The 20,188-nt window shown below is 37.6% G+C and overlaps 1 protein-coding gene across 1 annotated transcript; it reads left to right on the top strand.

The window, feature by feature from the left end:
- Positions 1-17: 17 nt before the first annotated feature.
- TYW3 (tRNA-yW synthesizing protein 3 homolog) lies at positions 18-17,336 on the top strand. Its single transcript, XM_039222128.1, has 6 exons — positions 18-345; positions 2,856-2,936; positions 4,903-5,001; positions 5,237-5,308; positions 7,509-7,642; positions 16,811-17,336. The coding sequence occupies exons 1-6, from the start codon at positions 172-174 to the stop codon at positions 17,025-17,027; spliced, it is 777 nt and encodes a 258-aa protein (XP_039078059.1). The 5' UTR covers positions 18-171; the 3' UTR covers positions 17,028-17,336.
- Positions 17,337-20,188: the final 2,852 nt, after the last annotated feature.

The following is a 20,188-nucleotide window of genomic DNA, read 5'->3' as shown; positions in this document are numbered from 1 at the left end:
CTCCTCCTCGCCAGCCCGCTTCTCCCCGCCCCCAGACAAGGGCACGACTGTCTCCGAGCTCGGAACGGAAAGAAAGTTTGGGCCTTTCCGGCCACCATCCGCTACAATATGGCGTCCCCCAGGGAGAGGCGAGAGTTGATGTCCAAGTAGAGATTCTAAAGGCTTCCTCGAATGGATCGTAGCGCAGAGTTCAAGAGATGGAAGGCGCAGTGTCTGAGCAAAGCGGACCTCAGCCGGAAGGGCAGTGTGGATGAGGATGTGGTAGAACTTGTGCAACTCCTGAATGGGCGAGAACAGTACTTCACCACGAGCTCTTGCGCCGGGCGCATCATCCTCCTAGACGGGGTGAGGCCGTTTTGTGTCTTTACAGCGCCCGCTCTGTTGGTGTGCAGCACCTGGAGTCCTGTGTCCACCCAGTGCAGCACCCCAGTCCAGCACCCCAATCCAGCCTGTTTTCTCTTTCTAATGTGTGGTCTCGTTTTCTTTATGAAACTTACAGGTTGAATTAGACCAGTGCTTCTAAAACTTTAACGTGTCTAATAATCATCGGGAGCTCTTATTATAATACAGGTTCTGATTCAGTTAATTCTAGGGTGGGGCTGATATTAGGCCTTTCTAACAAGCCCCTCAGTGATGCGGAAACTGGTGGCCTGGGAATGATCGTGAGTTGCAAAGGTTAGAGAATTTGATTCTGGATATTAGGGGGACTTTAAAGACTTTCCAACTGGGCGAGGCTACTTTTCTTTTCAATCGCCCGACCAAATCATTGTTTACTACCTGATCGAAAGTCTTCAGGATTAAGGAGTTTACTGCCTCCTGGTGGCCCAATCCGTTATTACAGCTCTGGAAATTTTTACATTAAGCTGAGTACAAGAGAATATATGGTAGGGTGTATCCCTACCTCAGGCTTTGGAGTGATACTGCTTAGATTCTAAACCAGTCGTGGGATTTATTGGCTATGTGACTTTAGGAAAGTTACCTAAACTCAGCCCCTCCCTGTTCCATGAACTGAAAATAAGAATATTTGCTTCATAGGGATTCAGTGTAGAAGAAATGGGATAATTTGAAATGTTTAGTTAGCATCATGTCTGTCCCATATTAAGTGCACTGTAAAAAGTTAGCACCGTAAAATTAATTTTAGCATTAGGACTGAATTCACAGCATGAAAGACAGCACATTCATAAATTCATTCTTTAGATCCCTCATTTGCTGATAATTTGCTGGTCCCCCAAGTTAGGAGGGCCTGTATATTTTTATATCGCCTCTATTGGCTCCTGAACAGTGGCACTCTAGCTGGGCTTACTCTCTTCCACCATTTTTGCTGCCCTGTTTTACCTAGATATCTGCAGTGTTTTCCTAAGAGGTCACTGATCTACCTTTCTACCCTGAACAATGTTACATACTGTTAACAGATTGACTTTCCTAAAGACAGCTCTGTGCATGTCACTCATATATGCTAAAATATTTTATTACACATTTTTCAACAACAGAAAATCCAAACCCCTACCCTAGTATACCTTTCAACCCTTCTGCTGCTTCCTTATTTTCTGTTACTTCTCTTCATGTTTCTCTATTTACTAAAACTGAACTGTCCTTTCTCAGATTTACTGGCCTTTGTCTTTTTCACGTTTATTTTTCCTGAAATGTTTTCCCCCATTTCTGTGTATTTTAGATGTGACTCCAAAAATTCCCTTCTCCCATCTCAACACACAAGCATACACACCCACTTATAAGTAACGACTGCTTCTTCTGAACCGCCTTAGGACTTTTCAAACCTCTTTTTATTTTATGTAGATTATTTATTTTCACCTAGCCTTATTCCAGGAAGCAATTGCATCAGATTACAGAAAAGCAGTACAGGAAGAAAAATAAAAACTGGGAGAATGTACGTGAAGGGAGCATAGATAAGATGAAGAAGCTACAAATGGCATTAGTTACCAAACGTGCCCATATATTCTGTAAATTTTCTAGAGGTGGGCCACACATTTGACTCTAAGATTTACAGCAGCCAGCATAAGGTCAGATAAATGTCACTCAATGAAAGTAAACCAGTTATTCAGGACAAGCAGAGCTTTTCCCTTTTCCAAAGCCAGTCAAGTCTACTATGTTCCCATGGTAAAAATAGTTACTTTGTAGAAGTATAGTGATTTAAAACTACTTGTGGTTTGCTGCATTCTCTTTCCAGCATCCTAGAGGGTAGGATCTGTCTATACCCAAAGAATCTAATAAAACTTTAAAAATAAACATTTTTCCAGTTAATAAACAAACCAAAAAAATCTGTTGTTAAAGTATTTGTCTTCTTGAAACTTTGACCCTGCAATCCTAGCTCTGCCCTTTGGGACTACATACAAAGTCTAATCCACAGTTTACAAATGTATCTAGAGGCTAGAGACATAAGGGTGTGACCAGCTGAGGTGTTAGTAAAAAGTAATAGATCCTGTGTGGGATTGGTATAGTGCTTTCTGAACTGAACAAAAGGAGTTCAACTTGTTTCTGTTTGTTTTTTTAATATTGTGCAAGCCAAATAAAACAGCTAGACTAGAGGACAACTCAGGGTTGCTAGTGTACAACCCCTTAGAGTAATTCCTTTTCTCCTGACAAAATCATGACCATGTTTTAGAAAATATCAAGTTTTTATACCTTAATAAACTGTTGTCTTTCTACCTGAACTAATTTGGTTTCATTTTTGTTTGGTTAACTTTACCCAAAGCCTATTGAATAGTTCTCAGTAATACTTAAAATTATCACTTGGGATTATTCACCTAAGAAAGTCTAAAATTATGCTGTGCATTGTATTTATTATTTTTGTAGATATTATAGGATTAAAATTTGTTTATTTTATTTTTTTATTTTAGAGTATAAATGGTTTTGAGGTTCAAAAGCAAAATTGTTGCTGGCTACTGGTAACACACAAACCTTGTGTAAAAGATGATGTGGTAAGTTTTTAGATATAAATTTAGATACAGGCTTTTTAAATTCACATTTATTTATTTATTTATTTATTTAGAATATGCAAGGGAGAGAGAGAGAGAATCTTAGGCAAGCTCCACACTCAACATAGGGCCCTACCTGGGGCTTGATCCCATGTCCTGAGATCATGACCTGGGCAAAAATCAAGAGTCTGATGCTCAGTTGACCAAGCCACCCAGGGACCCCTAGAAATGAACATTTAATTCAAAGTCACATTAAATAAAGAACATAGGACACTCAAGGTGAATTTATGTGCACAATTATAGTGACTGAAAATTAGAGAGCCTGAAGAGAATTCATTACAGTGGCTTTTTTGATTTGTAGAGATAAAAGTGCGTGTGTGTATGTATGTGTGTATATACATATATATGCATTACTTATATGTACATATACATATGCATTACTTATTGCTCAACAAAACACATCCTCTTGGCTGTAAATATATGGATATTGGACACATAGATCAAAAATAAGAATTTCAGTGCTATCATTTGATAACTTTGTAACCTGGAACAAATTATAGGAGAAAGGAGCTGGGTGAAAGGGATTAGTACTATCTGTATATTACCAGCATACTGATATAAATAAATTATACATTACTGGGGTGCCTGGGTGACTCAGCGTCTAATTGGTTAAGCATCTGACTTTAGCTCGCAGTCTATGAGTTCAAGTTCTGTACTGACAGCTCAGAGCCTGGAGCCTGCTTCAGATTCTGTGTCTCCCTCTCTCTGCCCTCCCCAGCTCACGTTCTGTCTCCCTCTGTCTCAAAAATAAATAAACATTAAAAAATAATAAATAAATTATACATTGCTTATCTGGATCGCTTCTTGAAAATCTTCCTATCTGTGCTGGGTTATTTAGTTTCCTAAATTAAAATGTTTAGATGAGTTCATATGTTTCTCTTACGTACTTTATCTTACCTGTTTATGTCCCCAACTGTTGTCTTCAGGGTACTCACTCAGTCTCCATCTCCTTCTTTGGGTACTGGTTCTTTCAACATATTTGCCTTATTCTCTTCTGCTGCAGATAAGCTTTTGTAGGAAAGTTAGCTGCCAGCAGGCCGCACAGAAAGAGACTTCTTGCTAATATCCAGGTATCATTCCCAGAGGAGTCTGACTCACCCTGCTTGGGTATGTTTGCCCCTTAGATCAGTTATTTTTGCCAGTGGAATGAAATGCTATCCTTGATCAGACCTATGCAGTTAGCATCTATGATATTATGATAGCAGGAGTCATGAGTGATATAGGGTCATGCTTGACAGTCCCTCTGGAATCAAATGGGGTGAAAAAGGGAGGATACTGCTCAGGGATACCAGGTGGACTGAAATAACAACTGCCTTGTGTAAATTCTAGCTCACACATACATGGGTGTCAAACCTCAGTCTAACAGCAAAGTATTTAAAGAGCATTCATACCATATTCCTTAATGAAAATCTGTTATGGAATTAAATAGAACAATAGTTTACTTTCCAAGGTATGGTTGGAAAGAATTACACACAAGGTTTATGGGAGAATTAGAAATCGGGTCTTTTACTTTTTATTTAAAATTTTTTTTTCAATATTTATTTATTTTTGAGAGAGAGGGGGGGAGACACAGAATCCGAAGCAGGCTCCAGGCTCCAAGCTGTCATCACAGAGCCCAATGTAGGGCTTGAATCCACAAACTGTGAGATCATGACCTAAGCCCAAGTTGGACACTTAACCAACTGAGCCACCCAGGTGCCCCAGAAATCAGGTCTTTTTAAAGAATAAGCAGATTGATCCGTTTTTGTAGAAAGAGGACCAAAAAAGCAGGGTAAAAAGTTAGTGCAGAAAAAGGATGCTGGATGAATCTGAATGCTTCTGGGAAAAACTAAAGTTGCATACGATAAAGGGTCACCAAAGAACAGGATCACATTTTGGTGTCTTATGCTAACATTTTTTATTTATATAGATTGTAGCTCTGAAGAAAGCAAATGGTGATGCTGTTTTGAAATTTGAACCACTTATTCTTCATGTGCAGTGTCAACAGTTGCAGGATGCACAGATTCTGGTAAGATTTTATGATTATACTTGAATTTATAGGTATGTGGGTAGATTTGATTTTAAACTTTAAATCTACCAAAAAAAAACAAAACAAAACCCAACAGTGCACTGTTAATATAATTAACTAATTTTTAAATTTAATTATTGGTTTAATAATTATATATGTTTCTGCAGTTTGTAGAGCTAACCAGTTTATCTGATTAGCCAGATTATCAGAATTTAAACAGTTTCTTTTCTTACAGCATTCAGTGGCCATAGACTCTGGTTTCAGGAACTCTGGCATAACTGTGGGAAAGAGAGGGAAGACTATGTTGGTAAGTTAATTTTTGGCAAAAACAAGCTCTTTGGGCACGAAGTGATTCAGATTATTGAATAACCTCATTAGATTCCGGCCTTTAGTCTCTCCCTACTCACATCTTCTTGACATGCCCTTGCCCAGAAATCTTCAGTACCTTACTTTTTCCTATAGAAAGTCTTCTTAGATTTGCATCTGAGATCTTATTTTATACTGTCCTCCTTTATTTACTTTCAACCTGATTCTCTGTGCCCTTCTGACTATAAATAGTCAAGGCTCATTTAATAAACACTATGACATAGTAGAAAGACGCAGAGGCAGAGGGTCTATAAAGTCCTCTACACAGATACTGGTGACACCACAGCTGTGCTATATTAGCTTGGGCAAGCTCCTTAATCGCTCAGGGTCGAATTTTCTTAGCCATTTCAGGGGCCCAGCAAACTACTGCCCTGGGGCCAAGTCCACTCCGCAGGAGGTCAGAGCCCACTACTCCCACTTGAGAAGTTAGTGTCTAAGGTTGCTTTTGTGTACAGTGGTGAAACTGAGTAGTTACAACAGATATAGTATGGCCACAGAGTCAGAAATATTTACTGTCTATCCTTTTATAGAGGAAGTTTGCCAACCCTGGACTAGATCTTTAAAGCCCTTTCTAAGCCCCCAGCCTCTCTGAGTCCTTTCCTGGCCAAGCCAACTCCTAGTGATTTTGCCCTGGCCTGGTTTCCCGTAGTGTTTACTATTTCTAACAGTATGTATTCTTTGCTTTTGAACTATTTCAGGTTTTCTTCCATTCTAGCTCCCTAGACTTTTCAACTTTTTATCTTTTTTAACAAATTGCCCATTCCCCAAATAGAAACGGCTTACAAAAGAAGACACCTATAAAAAAGCATGACTAAGTAGAAAGTGGGAGTCTGCAGCACTGGTCTCTTTCCCTGTCCCCTTTCATTATACTGCATCTGGTAGCCCAAGCAATAACAGAGCTGCTCTGTCACTTTCATTTCCTTTGTCTTCCATATTCAGTTACTTACAAGTCCTATCCCATCTGCTTCTAATTTCTTACACCGACTATACCTCTCCAAGCCCCCTGTCACTGCCCCTACTTAAGCCCTCATGGTCCCACACCTCAGTGTTGACAGTGGTCTCCTGACTGGTCTTCCTGCTATCCACCTTCTCCTTCAGTCACCCTGAGCCATTACTATCAGAATCCCCCTTTTTAAAAAGTCAAGGTCTCCATATATTTCCCTTGGTATTCAAAGCCTATCATCTACCTTATTTATGCCCATTTCCTGCTAGCATACATCTGTTCCAGCCAGATAGAAAACTATCTGTTGTTTCCCAAAATATCATGTTCTTTCATGTCTCCAGGACTATAGATAAGTCGTTCTCTGACTTGAATGCCCCCTTCCCCCATTTTCTGTCTGGTAAAATTGCAATTGTCCTCTCAAATTCCAATGCAAATGCTAACTTTCCCGTGAAGCCAAGGCCTCAGACTCAGTTAGTTGCTCCTCCTCTGTATTTCCGCAGCATTGTGTATGTGTGTACGTGCGCGCGTGGGCATGTGCACATATACATGCATATGTCTCTCCTGTCCTAGCACATCAAACATTGTAAGTGTTCAGTAAAAGTCTGTTGAGAGAATTTTTATTTCTCACAATAGGTTTTGTTGCTGTTCTTAACCTATTTCCATTGTTTGGATTTGCTTGAAACATGTTGACTGTTTCATCAACCGGTTTGCTAAGGTTGGCAGCCCTCAAGCCTGGAGAAAGTAGCCACTTTGTGAGATATAACAGGCATGGTTTATTCTTATAACCACACTCTGCTCAAGCAGTACTAAGAGGCTCTTCCGCATCCAGTCCATTTTTATTTTCCCTTGAAGCTGCTGTTGAGATTTCATTTATTTCTTTTCTTTAAATAGGGTGTTAAAGCTTTCTAAGCTTTAGTGAGACTGAAACTGTTAAAGTGATTGGATTCTCGGATATTATCTGCTTTTCTGAAAGACAATATGTAGAATGACTTTCTTTAGAAATAACTTTATGTGGGGAAAATCTATTTAATCTCCTTTGATTCAATTGTGTTTAGCTAAAGTATATTAAAGCATAAACTTAAATCCTGTAATGGAACCCAACTATCTTTAAACACTGCCCTGACTGGGACTTTTCTTTAGTTATCTTCAGTGTCTCTAGCACATAAATCATTGTATCTAAATTGTTTGTTCCTTGTAGGCTATCCGGAGCACTCATGGCTTAGAAGTTCCATTAAGCCATAAGGGAAAACTGATGGTGACTGAGGAATATATCGACTTCCTGTTAAAGATAGCAAATCAAAAAATGGAGGAAAACAAAAAGAGAATTGAAAGGTATATTAATTAGATAGTTCCATGTTACTCTTATATATCTAGGTCATCTTTGAAAACATTGATACACACCGTCTTCAGCTTATACTCTCAACTACTTTTCTATTTGTAGTCTTATCACAGATAATAAAAAAATGATCAGAGTAATAGATGAGAGTAGCCCAACTGTAATGGGTACTAAGTGGAGCATAAAGGGGGATGCTCCATGGAGGACAGTGGGACATGACTGCTAGCAGCACTCATAAAGGAGAGAAGCATAATCACTCAGGTGAGAGAACCCAACAGTTACAGGGACCATAACTGATCAACTTGAGGGCAGCCAGGGAAGAGGTACACACTGCCCCCTGGATATGTTCTGCTGGAGATCACTTACAATCTCCTTTTGAGGAAAGCAACGTGGTTAATTTTAGTCTGATAAATATTTTACATGTTTTGCTTGTTCTTACGGGTTAAATCTAGAATTGCCATAATTGTTCCAGTAGGAAGGATTATGGCTATCAATTCACATCTTTATATTTTTCTTCTTCTTAAACTTTACGTCCTGGTAACTAAAACTGTTACATTACTTTCTTTTCAACATTTCCTAAAAATAGAGTTTTTGACATAAAGAAGTGACTGTGATGCTGCTTTTCTTATGTGAAGGTAATACCACTGATCTCCCATCAGCAAGATGTTACTTCTCAGTTATTCAGAGAGTGATGGTCAACTTCTTGTCATTCATAATTTCCTTTTCGCTTCTCCTTGGCTATCTCACAACCTGGTTAATCCTTACCCACATAATTCTTAAATCATTCTTTTCTCCCCATCTGTACTGTCACTTTCTCTATTCAAGACCATTGCAATAGCCTTGTTAGCTGGTCTCATAGTAGAATGTTTCCAGTGTGTCTCTCTGCTAAGCCATTCTCTATTATCACCCTCAGAATCCTGACTGTAGGGATGCCTGGGTGGCTTAGTCAGTTAAGCTTCTGACTTCTGCTCAAGTCATGATCTCATGGTTCGTGGGTTCCAGCCTCACATTGGGCTCTGCACTGACAGCTCAGAGGCTGTTTGGGATTCTCTCTCTTCCTCTTCTCTCTTCCTCTCCCCCACCCTCATTCTCTCTTTCTCTCTTTCACTCTCTCTCTATCTCTTTCTCTCTCAAAATGAATACATTTTTTTAAAAGTTAAAAAAAAAAAGAATCCTGACTAAAATGGAAAGGAATCTTATTGTTCAACCTGCCTGCTTAACATTCTTTAATACCTACAATTTCCCCCCCTTTCGAGCAGCTAAGGCTACAGGTGCCAATGGTAGTGGTGTAGGATGGTGGAAAGAGGTAGAAATTTGGTGCCAGAGGCAGAACTGAGTTTGAATCCAGATTCTACCACAACTCTTGGCTTAATTTTTCTTGTATCTAACTTGGGAGAAATACTTGTCTTAGAGAACAGTTTTAGTATACATTAAATAGCATATATAAAATGACTGGCCCTATTCATGTCATGCCATGGATTCTCAGGATAGAGTAGCTCTTTTCCTTCTTCACAGACACATACAGGAAATAAACCTACGATCACATCCCTACCACCATCCAGGCTTTTTCAACCAGAGCTCCTCATTTGAACAACAGAATTCACAAAATTATTCAAGTGACTGTTTCTTATTTCTTTCAACACTGGTGTATATCTTCCATTCTAGATACGTTGGAGAGAACTTAACTCCTTGTGTACAGTGGATGCCTTAGGGCATCAGAGCTGAATTTTATGGTAGAACCCTGGTTGAAAAAACAGAGGGGTTACCTGGCTACAAGACACTTTGAGCAAATGTTCTAGATGAAGTAATAATGTCCAGTGAGCACTGAAGAGCACTCAGCCACTTGAGCAGACTACAGAGTTTGAACTACATGCAGGTACTTATTGGTACCATTCCAAAAGCTTACTACTTTTCTTAGATTGTATTCCAGTGAGACTCTTTGCTAAAACATAGGAAGTAACAAATCAGTTTCTCTGTTTCCTTACTTGAATTTCAACAAGATTATAAATATAGCCCAAGAGCAACTAACTATACACCTGGTGAAGTTAATTGAGCCACGTTCACCAACTATAAAATCAAATTATACTTTAAATCCATTGACTCAGAAATATGTTTTGAGATTATAGTGTGCATGCTGCTATCAAGAGAGTCATGCTCATCATATGAAATCAGTGAAAAATTACAGAAGGCTAAAAAGTGTCTTAAGATACTGATTAGAAGATTACATGTGAATTCAGAAAGGGGGAACAAATTAGAGAGCTCCTTTGGGAACAGCTGTACATCCAACCAAATGCAGAGAAAAAGTCACCCCTCTGATGTTGAAAAGTGAAAAAATAATAAACACTGGAGGTGATAAGTTGTGCAATCAGATAGAGTACTAAAATTGGTTTGTCATAGGACCAAAGTTTCACAATTCAAATAACTATAGTAGAACTTTTAAAAATCAAAAATTTTTAATGTTTTTTTAATGTTTATTTTTGAGAGAGAGAGAAAGAGATACAGCATGAGTCGGGGAGGGGCAGAAAGAGAGGGAGACACAGAATCTGTAGCAGGCTCCAGGCTCCGGGCTATCACCACAGAACCCAATGTGAGGCTCGAACTCACAACTGAGATCATGACCTGAGCTGAAGTCAGGCGTTTAACTGACTGAGCCATTCAGGGGCCCCTAAAAGTCAAATTTTAATGAATAACATGTCAGCAGTAAATAATCTAGAAATGTGAAAAGCAATGTTAAAAGGTAAAATGTTTTTAATATAAAAAATAACTTATTTGTGTAAAACAGTTCCAAAACCCACTTTTTAGTGGGAAGAGTAAGATAAATTCATAGATAACAATTTTCAAGTAAAAAATAACAAGTTTGGAGATTTACTACTAATTACAAGAGCAAGGCTATCTTTGAATCTGTTAATAAGAGATCAGGACTGACTTGGGTCAGATGGAACCACTGTTTAGCTATGGGTAGAATGAAACTAGCCATGTTCTTCTTTTCACCAGCTGTGTAGTAATAAAATGCTAAATATAGGGTAAAAGGGCTGAATATATTGGCATATAATACTATTGATAAAGCAAATTGGAGAGAAAAAGTAAACGAATCTATATACAATGGTTGACTGGGTTTTTTTTAAACTTTTCTTTTTTATGGTAAAATATATATAACATAAAACTGACCACTTAAACTCTACATTTCAATGGCATTAAGTACATTCACATTGTTACTCAGCCACTACCATCACCACTATCCATCCTCAGAAACTTTTCATCATCCTAAACTGAAACTCTGTACCCATTAAACAATAAACCCCCATTCCCTAGAATCCCAGCCCCTGGTAACCACTATTCTATTTTCTGTTACTATGAATTAGACTATTCTAGGTACCTCACATAGGTGGAATCATATAATGTCTGTCTTTTTATGTCTGGCTTATTTCACTTAAAATACTGTCTTCAAAGTGTATCCATGTTATAGCAGATATCACAATTTCATTTCTTTTTAAGACTAAGTAATATTTCAGTGTACTTATATATCACATTTTATTTATCCATTCATTCATCAGTGGATTTTTGGTATTTTTCTACCTTTAAACTATTGTGAATAATGCTGCTATGAACATATTTCTACATATCTGAGTCCTGGCTTCAGTTCTTTTGGGTGTAGACTCAGAAGTGGAATTGCTGGATCATATGGTAGTTCCAGGTTTAATTTTTTGAAGAACTGCTATGCTGTTTTCCATAGGAATGGCACTGTTTTGTTTTCCCTCCAGCAATGCACAAGGGTTCCCTTCCTTGCCAATACTTGTCTTTTACGGGGGTTTTTTTAGTTGTTTTTTTTTTTAATGTTTTATTTATTTCTGAGAGAGAGAGAAAGAGACAGCATGAGCAGAGGAGGGTCAGAGAGAGAGGGAGATACAGAATCTGAAGCAGGCTTCAGGCTCTGAGCTAGCTGTCAGCACAGAGCCCGGTGCGGGGCTCGAACCCATGAACTGTGAGATCATGACCTGAACCGAAGTTGGATGCTTAGCCGACTGAGCCACCCAGGTGCCCCTGTTTTGTTTTTTTTAAATACTGTCCATCCTCACAGGTGTGAGGTGATGTCTGTGTGGTTTTGATTTGCATTACCCTGATGGTTAGTGACATTGAGCATTTCTTCATATACCCGTTGGCAGGAAATTCTGTTATATCACTTTGCTGCTTTCCTTCTTGTTTGTGGTGCTTTCTTAGCTTCCTTCTGGATTTCCCTTAAGTTGGTTAAGTATTACTGTTCTCTAAGATACTGCCCTTGGCCCATTGCTTCACTATTTCCCCATATAATGGTAGGTCTTCCAAATTTCTCCCAAGTCTTGAACCTATATAGACAATAAGCTTTTGAACATATTTAACTAGAATACTCTATCAGCCTTTCTTATAATCCTTCTTATCCTAGCCTCAACCCCATAGCCATTTCCTTCTTTTACATTCTTACTATCACTTAGCAGTATTATTACAGTTTACCCCTCAGTGCAGGACAGAAATGTGAACCATGTTGGATTACAAGTATTTAATTTTATGTATGTCCTTTTTTTCCACTACAATGTGGTCACATTGGAAATAGGACTAGCTTTTCCCTGTAACCAACCACACACACATACATACACACACACACTTTAAATATCTGTTATCCTAAAACCTTACATAGTGTCCAGCTCATAGTAGAAAACCATACATGTTTATTGAATTAATAATAAACAATAAAAGAACTTAAAAGTTAACACATTAAATTGAGTTCCCCAAAGGCAAAGACCATTTCTCATTTTCTGAATGTCTGGCAAGAGAATAGTGGTTAATAAACATTTGCTAAATTCATTAACTGACTTTTTCCATCAACATTGCTACTTACAAGGCTTCAGAGCCTTAGATGATTGTTCTGGAAGATGTGTAGGATGGCTTAGAGATAGGTTGAGCAGGTGTAGGCTTTTGCTACATAGTCCCGTGAGAAGTAACAGGACCCCGAATAGCAAGATCAATGGGAATGATAGTGCAGAATGTAAATTGAATATAGTGACAGACTAGATATAGGGGTAGAGAGAAGGAAGAGGCAAAGATAACAGAGGTCTTAGACTCCTCACTGTTGCTAGTCTTATTTTTTAAAATGGAACTAAAGCAAGTAAATATCTCGCATGTTTCCCTATGTACATAGGTCAAAAGAAGTAAATAATATAAAGTAAACACACGTTTTATTTTTACATAGTTCCCCTTGGATATTCCCTCCTCTTTTTTTCCTCTCCCATACCTAGTCGGCTTCAGTCCATCCTTACTACTCAGCCCTGGCATTGGGTTTTTTCCCAAGGAGCATTCCATGATCTCACTTGAAGCAGAGTACTGCCAGTGTGCCCCTACTTTGTCTTGTCTTTTTTCATGGCATGCTGAATGTGTATTGTCAGTTCTGCAGCATCCACTAAACCCTGAGCTCCCTGAGGGCATGACTGGGTCTCTTCCTTCTCTTCCCAGCACCTGGCACAGGCTCTGTTTACATGCCTGTTTTTTAAATAAAAATGCTAGAGTTTAATCAAGTCAAAATCTAAATACATATGTATGAAAATAGGCTTCTTTGTTATTTGTGAATAATGGAAGCCTAAAAGGTATGAAATTGTGCCTAGCTTTCATTAATTTTATGTTCCTATATCAGAAGTCAGAGAGATATCATGTCTTTATTGCAAGAGGACCTCTAACTGACCTGAAAAACAAGAAATCATTTTCCCAGGGCTGGTCTGAAAACTTCGGTCATGAAGAGAACTAAGTACAAGTTGCCCTGTGACATGATCGTCTTGACTGCAGAAGTAGAGAAACTGAAGACAATTTGGTTTTCTGAGGGGGTAGGGAAGACTGTTGCCTGTGCATACATTTCCTTTTATATCCTGAGCTCTTTGTTGTTGCCTGTGAGAGCTGAGAAAATTGCACTTTGCGAATTGGGCTATAGAATGCTGTGTAAGGGGCATCGTATGAGGGGAGAGCATGTAATTGCAAAACAAACTTCTGACTTATTGAGAGAGATAGTTTCCTAAAGAACTTTTTAAAAATTCTCTTTAAAAAGGAAAAGGAAAAAGAACTTGAAATATTTATTCTTGGCTTTCAGCACAAAGGGTCTTTGTTCCATATTACCAGTTGTTTTTTTGGTACCCCACAGATGTAGCTTTGAATTCTTAGGTTCTTTAATGGAAGATTAAAGTAAGGCACCTGTTCCTCTTTAATTACTTTTTTTATGTGATTGACAAGATATTTTACACAGCTATTAATTCTCTGTGATTATAAAAGAGCAATTTAATCTTATCTTTAATTTTCTAGGAATAAAATATAATCCATAAAAAAAAAAACAAAAAAAAACCCTTGGTTACCTGAGTCTAAAGTTCAGAGTTGGTGGGGAAATGGTAGAAAATGGAAAATGAACTTGCACATCATGGATAGCCTCTTATGACCAAATAAATGTGATTCACACTTATTGTGAATACTTGTGGTATGAATTTTTAGATTTATGTTTTAGATAAAATGAGTCATTCCACAGAGTCATTTAAGTTAGCTATTCTAAATAGACAGTGTGGAAGATGAGAAGAAAACCAGTCATTGAAGTCACCCAGGATGATGGTAAGACCTGGAGAGAAAGATCATCCCAAGTGTAGAAGTTTTCATGAATGTAAGGGACTGAACAAAATACTGGTAGATTGGCGTGAGGGGCAGATCAAGGAGTTGAGTATCGTGAAGTGTTGGTGAGCCGGCAGAATTCTGACCTTATCTCAACTCTGTGTTAGGTGGGATATGAAAAGAATTAGCATCTCCACTTGAGAGGAATGCAGAGCAGATGGTGTCTTTGTGGGGGGACCAGATTTCAGTTAAGTAAGGATATAAGGGGTAAATTACATTAAAAAGCTGTTCCCATGGAACAAGGTTTAAAAAATTGTACGTCAGTTTTATTATTTTTCAAAGCATTTTGCTGTACCTCCTACTATACTGTTTTTCCTTGTACTATACCTCTGTCTTTGAGATTGATTTATTAATTGAAGAAATATCTATTGAGTACCTACTATTTGCCAATCATGGCTCTGGGTATCAAGGTATACAGTGGTAAGTACATAATACTTGAAATACAAACAGGATATGTAATATTCATATTAGATATGTATTACAACTGTGTAGAATGTTTGGAAACAGGTGTATATCTCTTGGGCTTTTTAGGTCAGTTTTAGAGCCTTTGCAAGTAGAACTTAACCTGTTCATTGAATTAAAGAAAGAAGAAAATTGGTCCAAATAGCAACCTATCCTATAGGTGTCAAAATTTCCTGTCACAGTTTGCCATAATAATAGAATATAAAGCATGATGAGATCCCCACAATGGCAAGGGGGTTCTCAACTTCCAGATTACTCTAATTGGGGACCTAGGATAACACATCTATATTCACCTTTTTGTTCATAGTTATTTATTCACTTAATTGGCATATTTTTCCCCAAATGTGTTAACATCATACCACATTCTAAGAATATTAACAGAAAATAAGATAGTTGGGGTCCTTGGTCTCATAGAGTTTATATTCTATAAAAATGGTCATATTGAGAATTTACTTTGTGCCATGCACTGTGCTAGGTACTTACATATATCACCTGTAACCTCCTGGCAACTCAGCTTTGTACAGGATAGTATCCACTTTTATAAATGAGGAAGTCGAAACTCAGTAAAGTTGGAATTAGCCTACCTTAGCTTTCCCAATAGAATGCATTTGAAGCACATGCAGTATACCATGCCACCTTGCTGCCTTTCCACATATGCTGAAGGCTACAGTGTGAGGCAGAGTATTTTATCAGGTGCTAACACAGAAGGAGAAAAGACATGAAGATAATTTTCAGAGAGCTAACGATTTATTGTACTACAATAAACACTAACACTAAAGTAGAAAAATGAGGAAAGGAAAATAATAATTTCTATTTAAAAAATTAAGATAGCTAATAAGCAGATGAAAAACAATTTCACTTGCAAACAAAAAAAATGAAAAAATAATGAGACACCATTGTCACCTATCAAAGTAAAGTATGTTTTTTGATGGTAATATTCAATATTTGAGTGAAGTGGTCTTTCAAGTACTGCTATTAATTAGAAGCATATTTTTTGAACCTCCATTCTGGAAAATAAGTAGTATTTATCAAGAGCTTTCTAATGTTTATACTCTTTAACCAAGTAATTACATTTCTAGGGGTCTGTCTTAAATAAACAGCTAGAAGCTATGATCACATTATTTAAAAAAAATTTTTTTAATGTTTTTTATTTATTTCTGAGAGACAGTGTGAACAGGGAAGGGTCAGAAAGAGAGGGAGACACAAAATCTGAAACAGGCCCCAGGCTCTGAGCTGGCTGTCAGCACAGAGCCCGACACGGTGCTTGAACCCACAAGCAGTGAGATCATGATCTGAGCCAAAGTCGGACGCTTAACCGACTGAGCCACCCAGGCACCCCTGGATCACATTATTTTTAAAAATGTTTGTCACACTGTTGTTTGTATTAGGGAAAGTTTGAAAATTAATTAAGGCCAATCTAGATGACATAATGTTACACTACCACTAGAAAGTGTTATTTTGAGTTTATTTGATGATATAGAAATTTTTTCAATAAATATTTAACAGAAAATGTAAAACTTTATATGTAAAAATTCGATAAAAGACAGTAGATATATGGGCATATGCATAAATACATTAATTCAGAATATATTAACAAACTGAAAGGAAATAACATATTGAGAGGTTATTTCTAGGTAGTTATATAGAAGTAATCTATATTTGTAACCTCATATATTTGCCAAATTTTCTAAAGTGCGATTTTACTACATTTGTGATTTTTTATAGAGGAAAATAATATCTCTTCTGTTTTTACCTTCTTTGACTCCTACACATGGAATAGAAATTGAGGTAGAATACAGGTTGTCAAGAGGTGATTCCAACCAATTTTCAGGAGTGTTCTTAAAGAACTGAAAACACATTTCCTAATGAAATGATCATATAAAAAGGAAGAAGCATATTATTTCCCTGACTCATTTTATATTTTAAGGTTAATACAAAACATCAAATTTATATAATTTATAAGTTCTAGATGTATTTCATTCATGCTGTTTCAGAACACAGATATAACAATAGCATTTATTTCTTTATAGGTTTTACAACTGCCTACAACATGCTTTGGAAAAAGAAACTATTGCTAACTCACATCCCAAAGAGAAAATCAAAGACAAAAATAATTCATCATATACTCCTAAGAAAGAAAGAAATCCAGAAGCATGTGGCAAATGTATTACTGAAGAAAATGATAAAGAACTTGAAAATGATGATGATCTAGGAATCAGTGTTACTATCTTCCCTGAAGATTACTAAGATTTGGTCTTGGTAGTATAATGTTTCTAATAGATATTCCAAAGCTGCTCTTCATAAGAGTATTTTAGTTTCCTGAGTGTATGAGCCACTCAGAAAAGCAAGATTTATTCTTTCTCTATATTTTAGAGAAATCCCTAACTTTTCAAAGTAAGTATGTATAATATTTGCTTATTAAATACCATCTGTTTTAGTAACATAGAGATTTCATTGCAAAAATAAAATTGACTGGAGCTCCTGGGTGGCTCAGGCGGAAGAGCGTAGGACTCTCGATTGCAGGGTCATTGGTGTGAGCCCCACGTTGGACATAGAGATTACTCAAAAATAAAATCTTTAAAAAAAACAAAGTAAAATTGACTTTTTAATGCCTTTCTTTTTTTTAAGTTTCAATTTCTACTTCTACAAAACAGGAACTATAATACTCTTCAAGTGAAGAACCTTAACATTAGGAATAATTAGGTAAAACTCATCTTCACATTTTACTTCTTTTTAACTTTGAAATCTCCAGCCCTTAAAAGGGGTAAGTTTGCTTCTTGTTACCATGGAGTCCAGTAACAAGTTCTTCCCTTTCTTTTGACCTCGTGGAGAAAACAACTGATAGGGTTTTTGTTCAGGACAAAATCCCTGAACCCTGTTTCTCATTAATTCTCAGAAACCAGAGCTTCTCACGGGCATGGGCTCTGCTGCACAGGTGGGCCTAGTTTTCCACTAAACCTGATCAAAAATGATAACTTAAGACAGGAATCTTTGTAGAATCTTTATATGCTATTTTGGAGAATTTCAAGGAATTGGAAGCCTTGGGTTTGAGTTCTGACTGCGGCAGAAATTGGAGGTCCTTGAACAAATCCCTGAATCCCCAAGGCCTTCATTCTATTTCCTCTTTTGCATAATAGTAGTTTTGACACCTGCTGTATTTACACCACAGCAATGCTGACAGCATCATGTTAAATAGAACTGAGAAAGTTATTAATAGACTCCTGCATATATGTTACCATTTACTTTTCCTTTGTTTTCATTATAAAATGAAGATGCTTCATACTGTGTTTTAGGAAGTATCAAATTATAAATTTTACATTTAAGGAGAAATTACTAACTAGTCATAGGACTAAGGATAAAATTATGAGAATGTCAAGAAAAAATTATACAAGGTAGTAAATATTGTGATTTTGGCATTTCTTAATATTTTTATAACTTGTCTAAGTTTTCATGTAAATTATGTCTAGATTTGCATCCCAGATGCTTACCTTCTGACACCTCATTTTGTACTCTCATTTTTAAAATAGATAGACTTAGTAAACATCTATTATCCTCTAAATAAACACATCAGGGGTACTCGCCAAGGAGCTTTAAAGTTATTGAGAGGTTTTTTCTTTGGCCTTCATAATAAGATACCAATATTTGCTTTCCTAAATTCTTTTAGCATCCCCACAACATTTAGGAAGTCTTCCAACACAGTCTTCTCTTTCAGTGTTCCAGAAAGAAGCTCCTTGGAGTCCTCAATCTCCTTGCCATCCTGCAGCGTTTGGTGCTAATCACTCTTGCATCCATGGGCATCCCAAACACTTTCGTCTAAATAATTTCCCTGATGATGGTGAATCCTTCTCAGTTCTTTTTTTCCCTAGAACCCTTCACAGTTTTCCACATTCACTGCACCTTAGAATCATTTTCAGAACTTTGGAAAACTACAGAAAGGATCTGAGACTCTCCCGGGAGGGATAGTAAGCATGTGTATTTTTTTTTTAAGCTACCTAATTGTTCTCTAATTGTAAACCAAAGGGCAATAATGTGTAGGCGTGCCCATATTTTTGTCTTTAGCTTTTTTACATTTCTCTCTTCACCCCAGCTAACTCATCCATTCCAGCAGCTCTGACCTCAGAAAATGACTCCTAACTCCTGTCCTGACATGTCTTGCTAAGCCCCAGCTAACTGCTGGGCTTCTCCTGTACAGCTGTTAACTTTCTAAGTTTTCTCTCCTTACACGATTTCCTGGTTCTTCGGCTAGAGAGCAGGCTTTTACTGGGATTTTTTTTTTTTTCTTTTTGGTCTGAGCCCATTGGCATTTTGGGACTCTGGTTTTTCCAGTTCCCAGTCTGGGATATTTGGGGTAAGAAGAAAACCCAGAGAACTTACCACTGTGTTGTTCTTTAGGTCCTGAGATCCCTAGCTGGTCCACCTTCCCCTCTTCATCTTTCAGTCTTCTTATGTTTGTTTTCTCTACATGTCCAGAGTTTTTAGTTGCACTTAGCAGATGGAATAGGAAGAAAGTATATCTTCCAGAATCATAAGTCTAACGTATTTTTTTAAATTATTGGTAATATCACATTGTTGGGGTATTGTTGATACCTTTGGAATCTAATAGCCACAGTTCCTTTTATTTAGTGCTGTGCCCCATCTCCCAGCTTGTATGCTTTGTTGCTCTTGCTTTAGGCTTCTGGAGCGTATCCACTCTAAGATAAAAAGCCTGGAGTCTGTTTCCTATCCACCTCCCACCCTGCTGCCACATTTACACCCACTGTCTCATAGCCAATAATGACAAGTGCAGAGCTTCAAAAGGCAACTCTGTTGCCCAGAAATGGGATAAACTTGGACATGCAATTGCCATTTAAGCTCTCAGCAGCATCAGGCTGAGGCTGGGACTTCACCTGAGTCCTATCATGTTTTTTCCATTTCCTTACCAGTTTCTCCTGGGAGAGCCTGCTTAATAAATCACTACACTAGTATGGTGTCTTCTGCAAGAACCTAACCTAAGACAGGTATTGGATTACTTTGGATCTATTTTTTTAAAGGGATAGCATATTTTTATTATAAAGAGTTGATATTTGACTATGTTAAAAATTATATCATTGGTAGCAATTACAACTTATCACATAAACATGGTGCAAATAAACTTATGACGTTAAGTACATAGTTTTAAAAATATTTTGGGCAGAGAACTCGAGATGCTGGCGAGGATGTGGAGAAACGGGCACCCTCCTACACTGTTGGTGGGAATGTAAACTGGTACAGCCCCTCTGGAAAACAGTGTGGAGGTTCCTCGGGAAACTAACAATAGAACTCCCCTAGGACCCAGCAATAGCACTGCTAGGAATTTACCCAAGGGATACAGAAATGCTGAGGCATAGGAGCACATGTACCCCAATGTTCATAGCAGCACTCTCCACAAT

The sequence above is a fragment of the Hyaena hyaena genome, unplaced genomic scaffold (genome assembly GCF_003009895.1).
Source record: "Hyaena hyaena isolate Hyena2069 unplaced genomic scaffold, ASM300989v1 scaffold_1061, whole genome shotgun sequence".
Lineage (NCBI taxonomy): Eukaryota > Metazoa > Chordata > Mammalia > Carnivora > Hyaenidae > Hyaena > Hyaena hyaena.
This window is presented reverse-complemented; position numbering and strand designations above follow the sequence as displayed.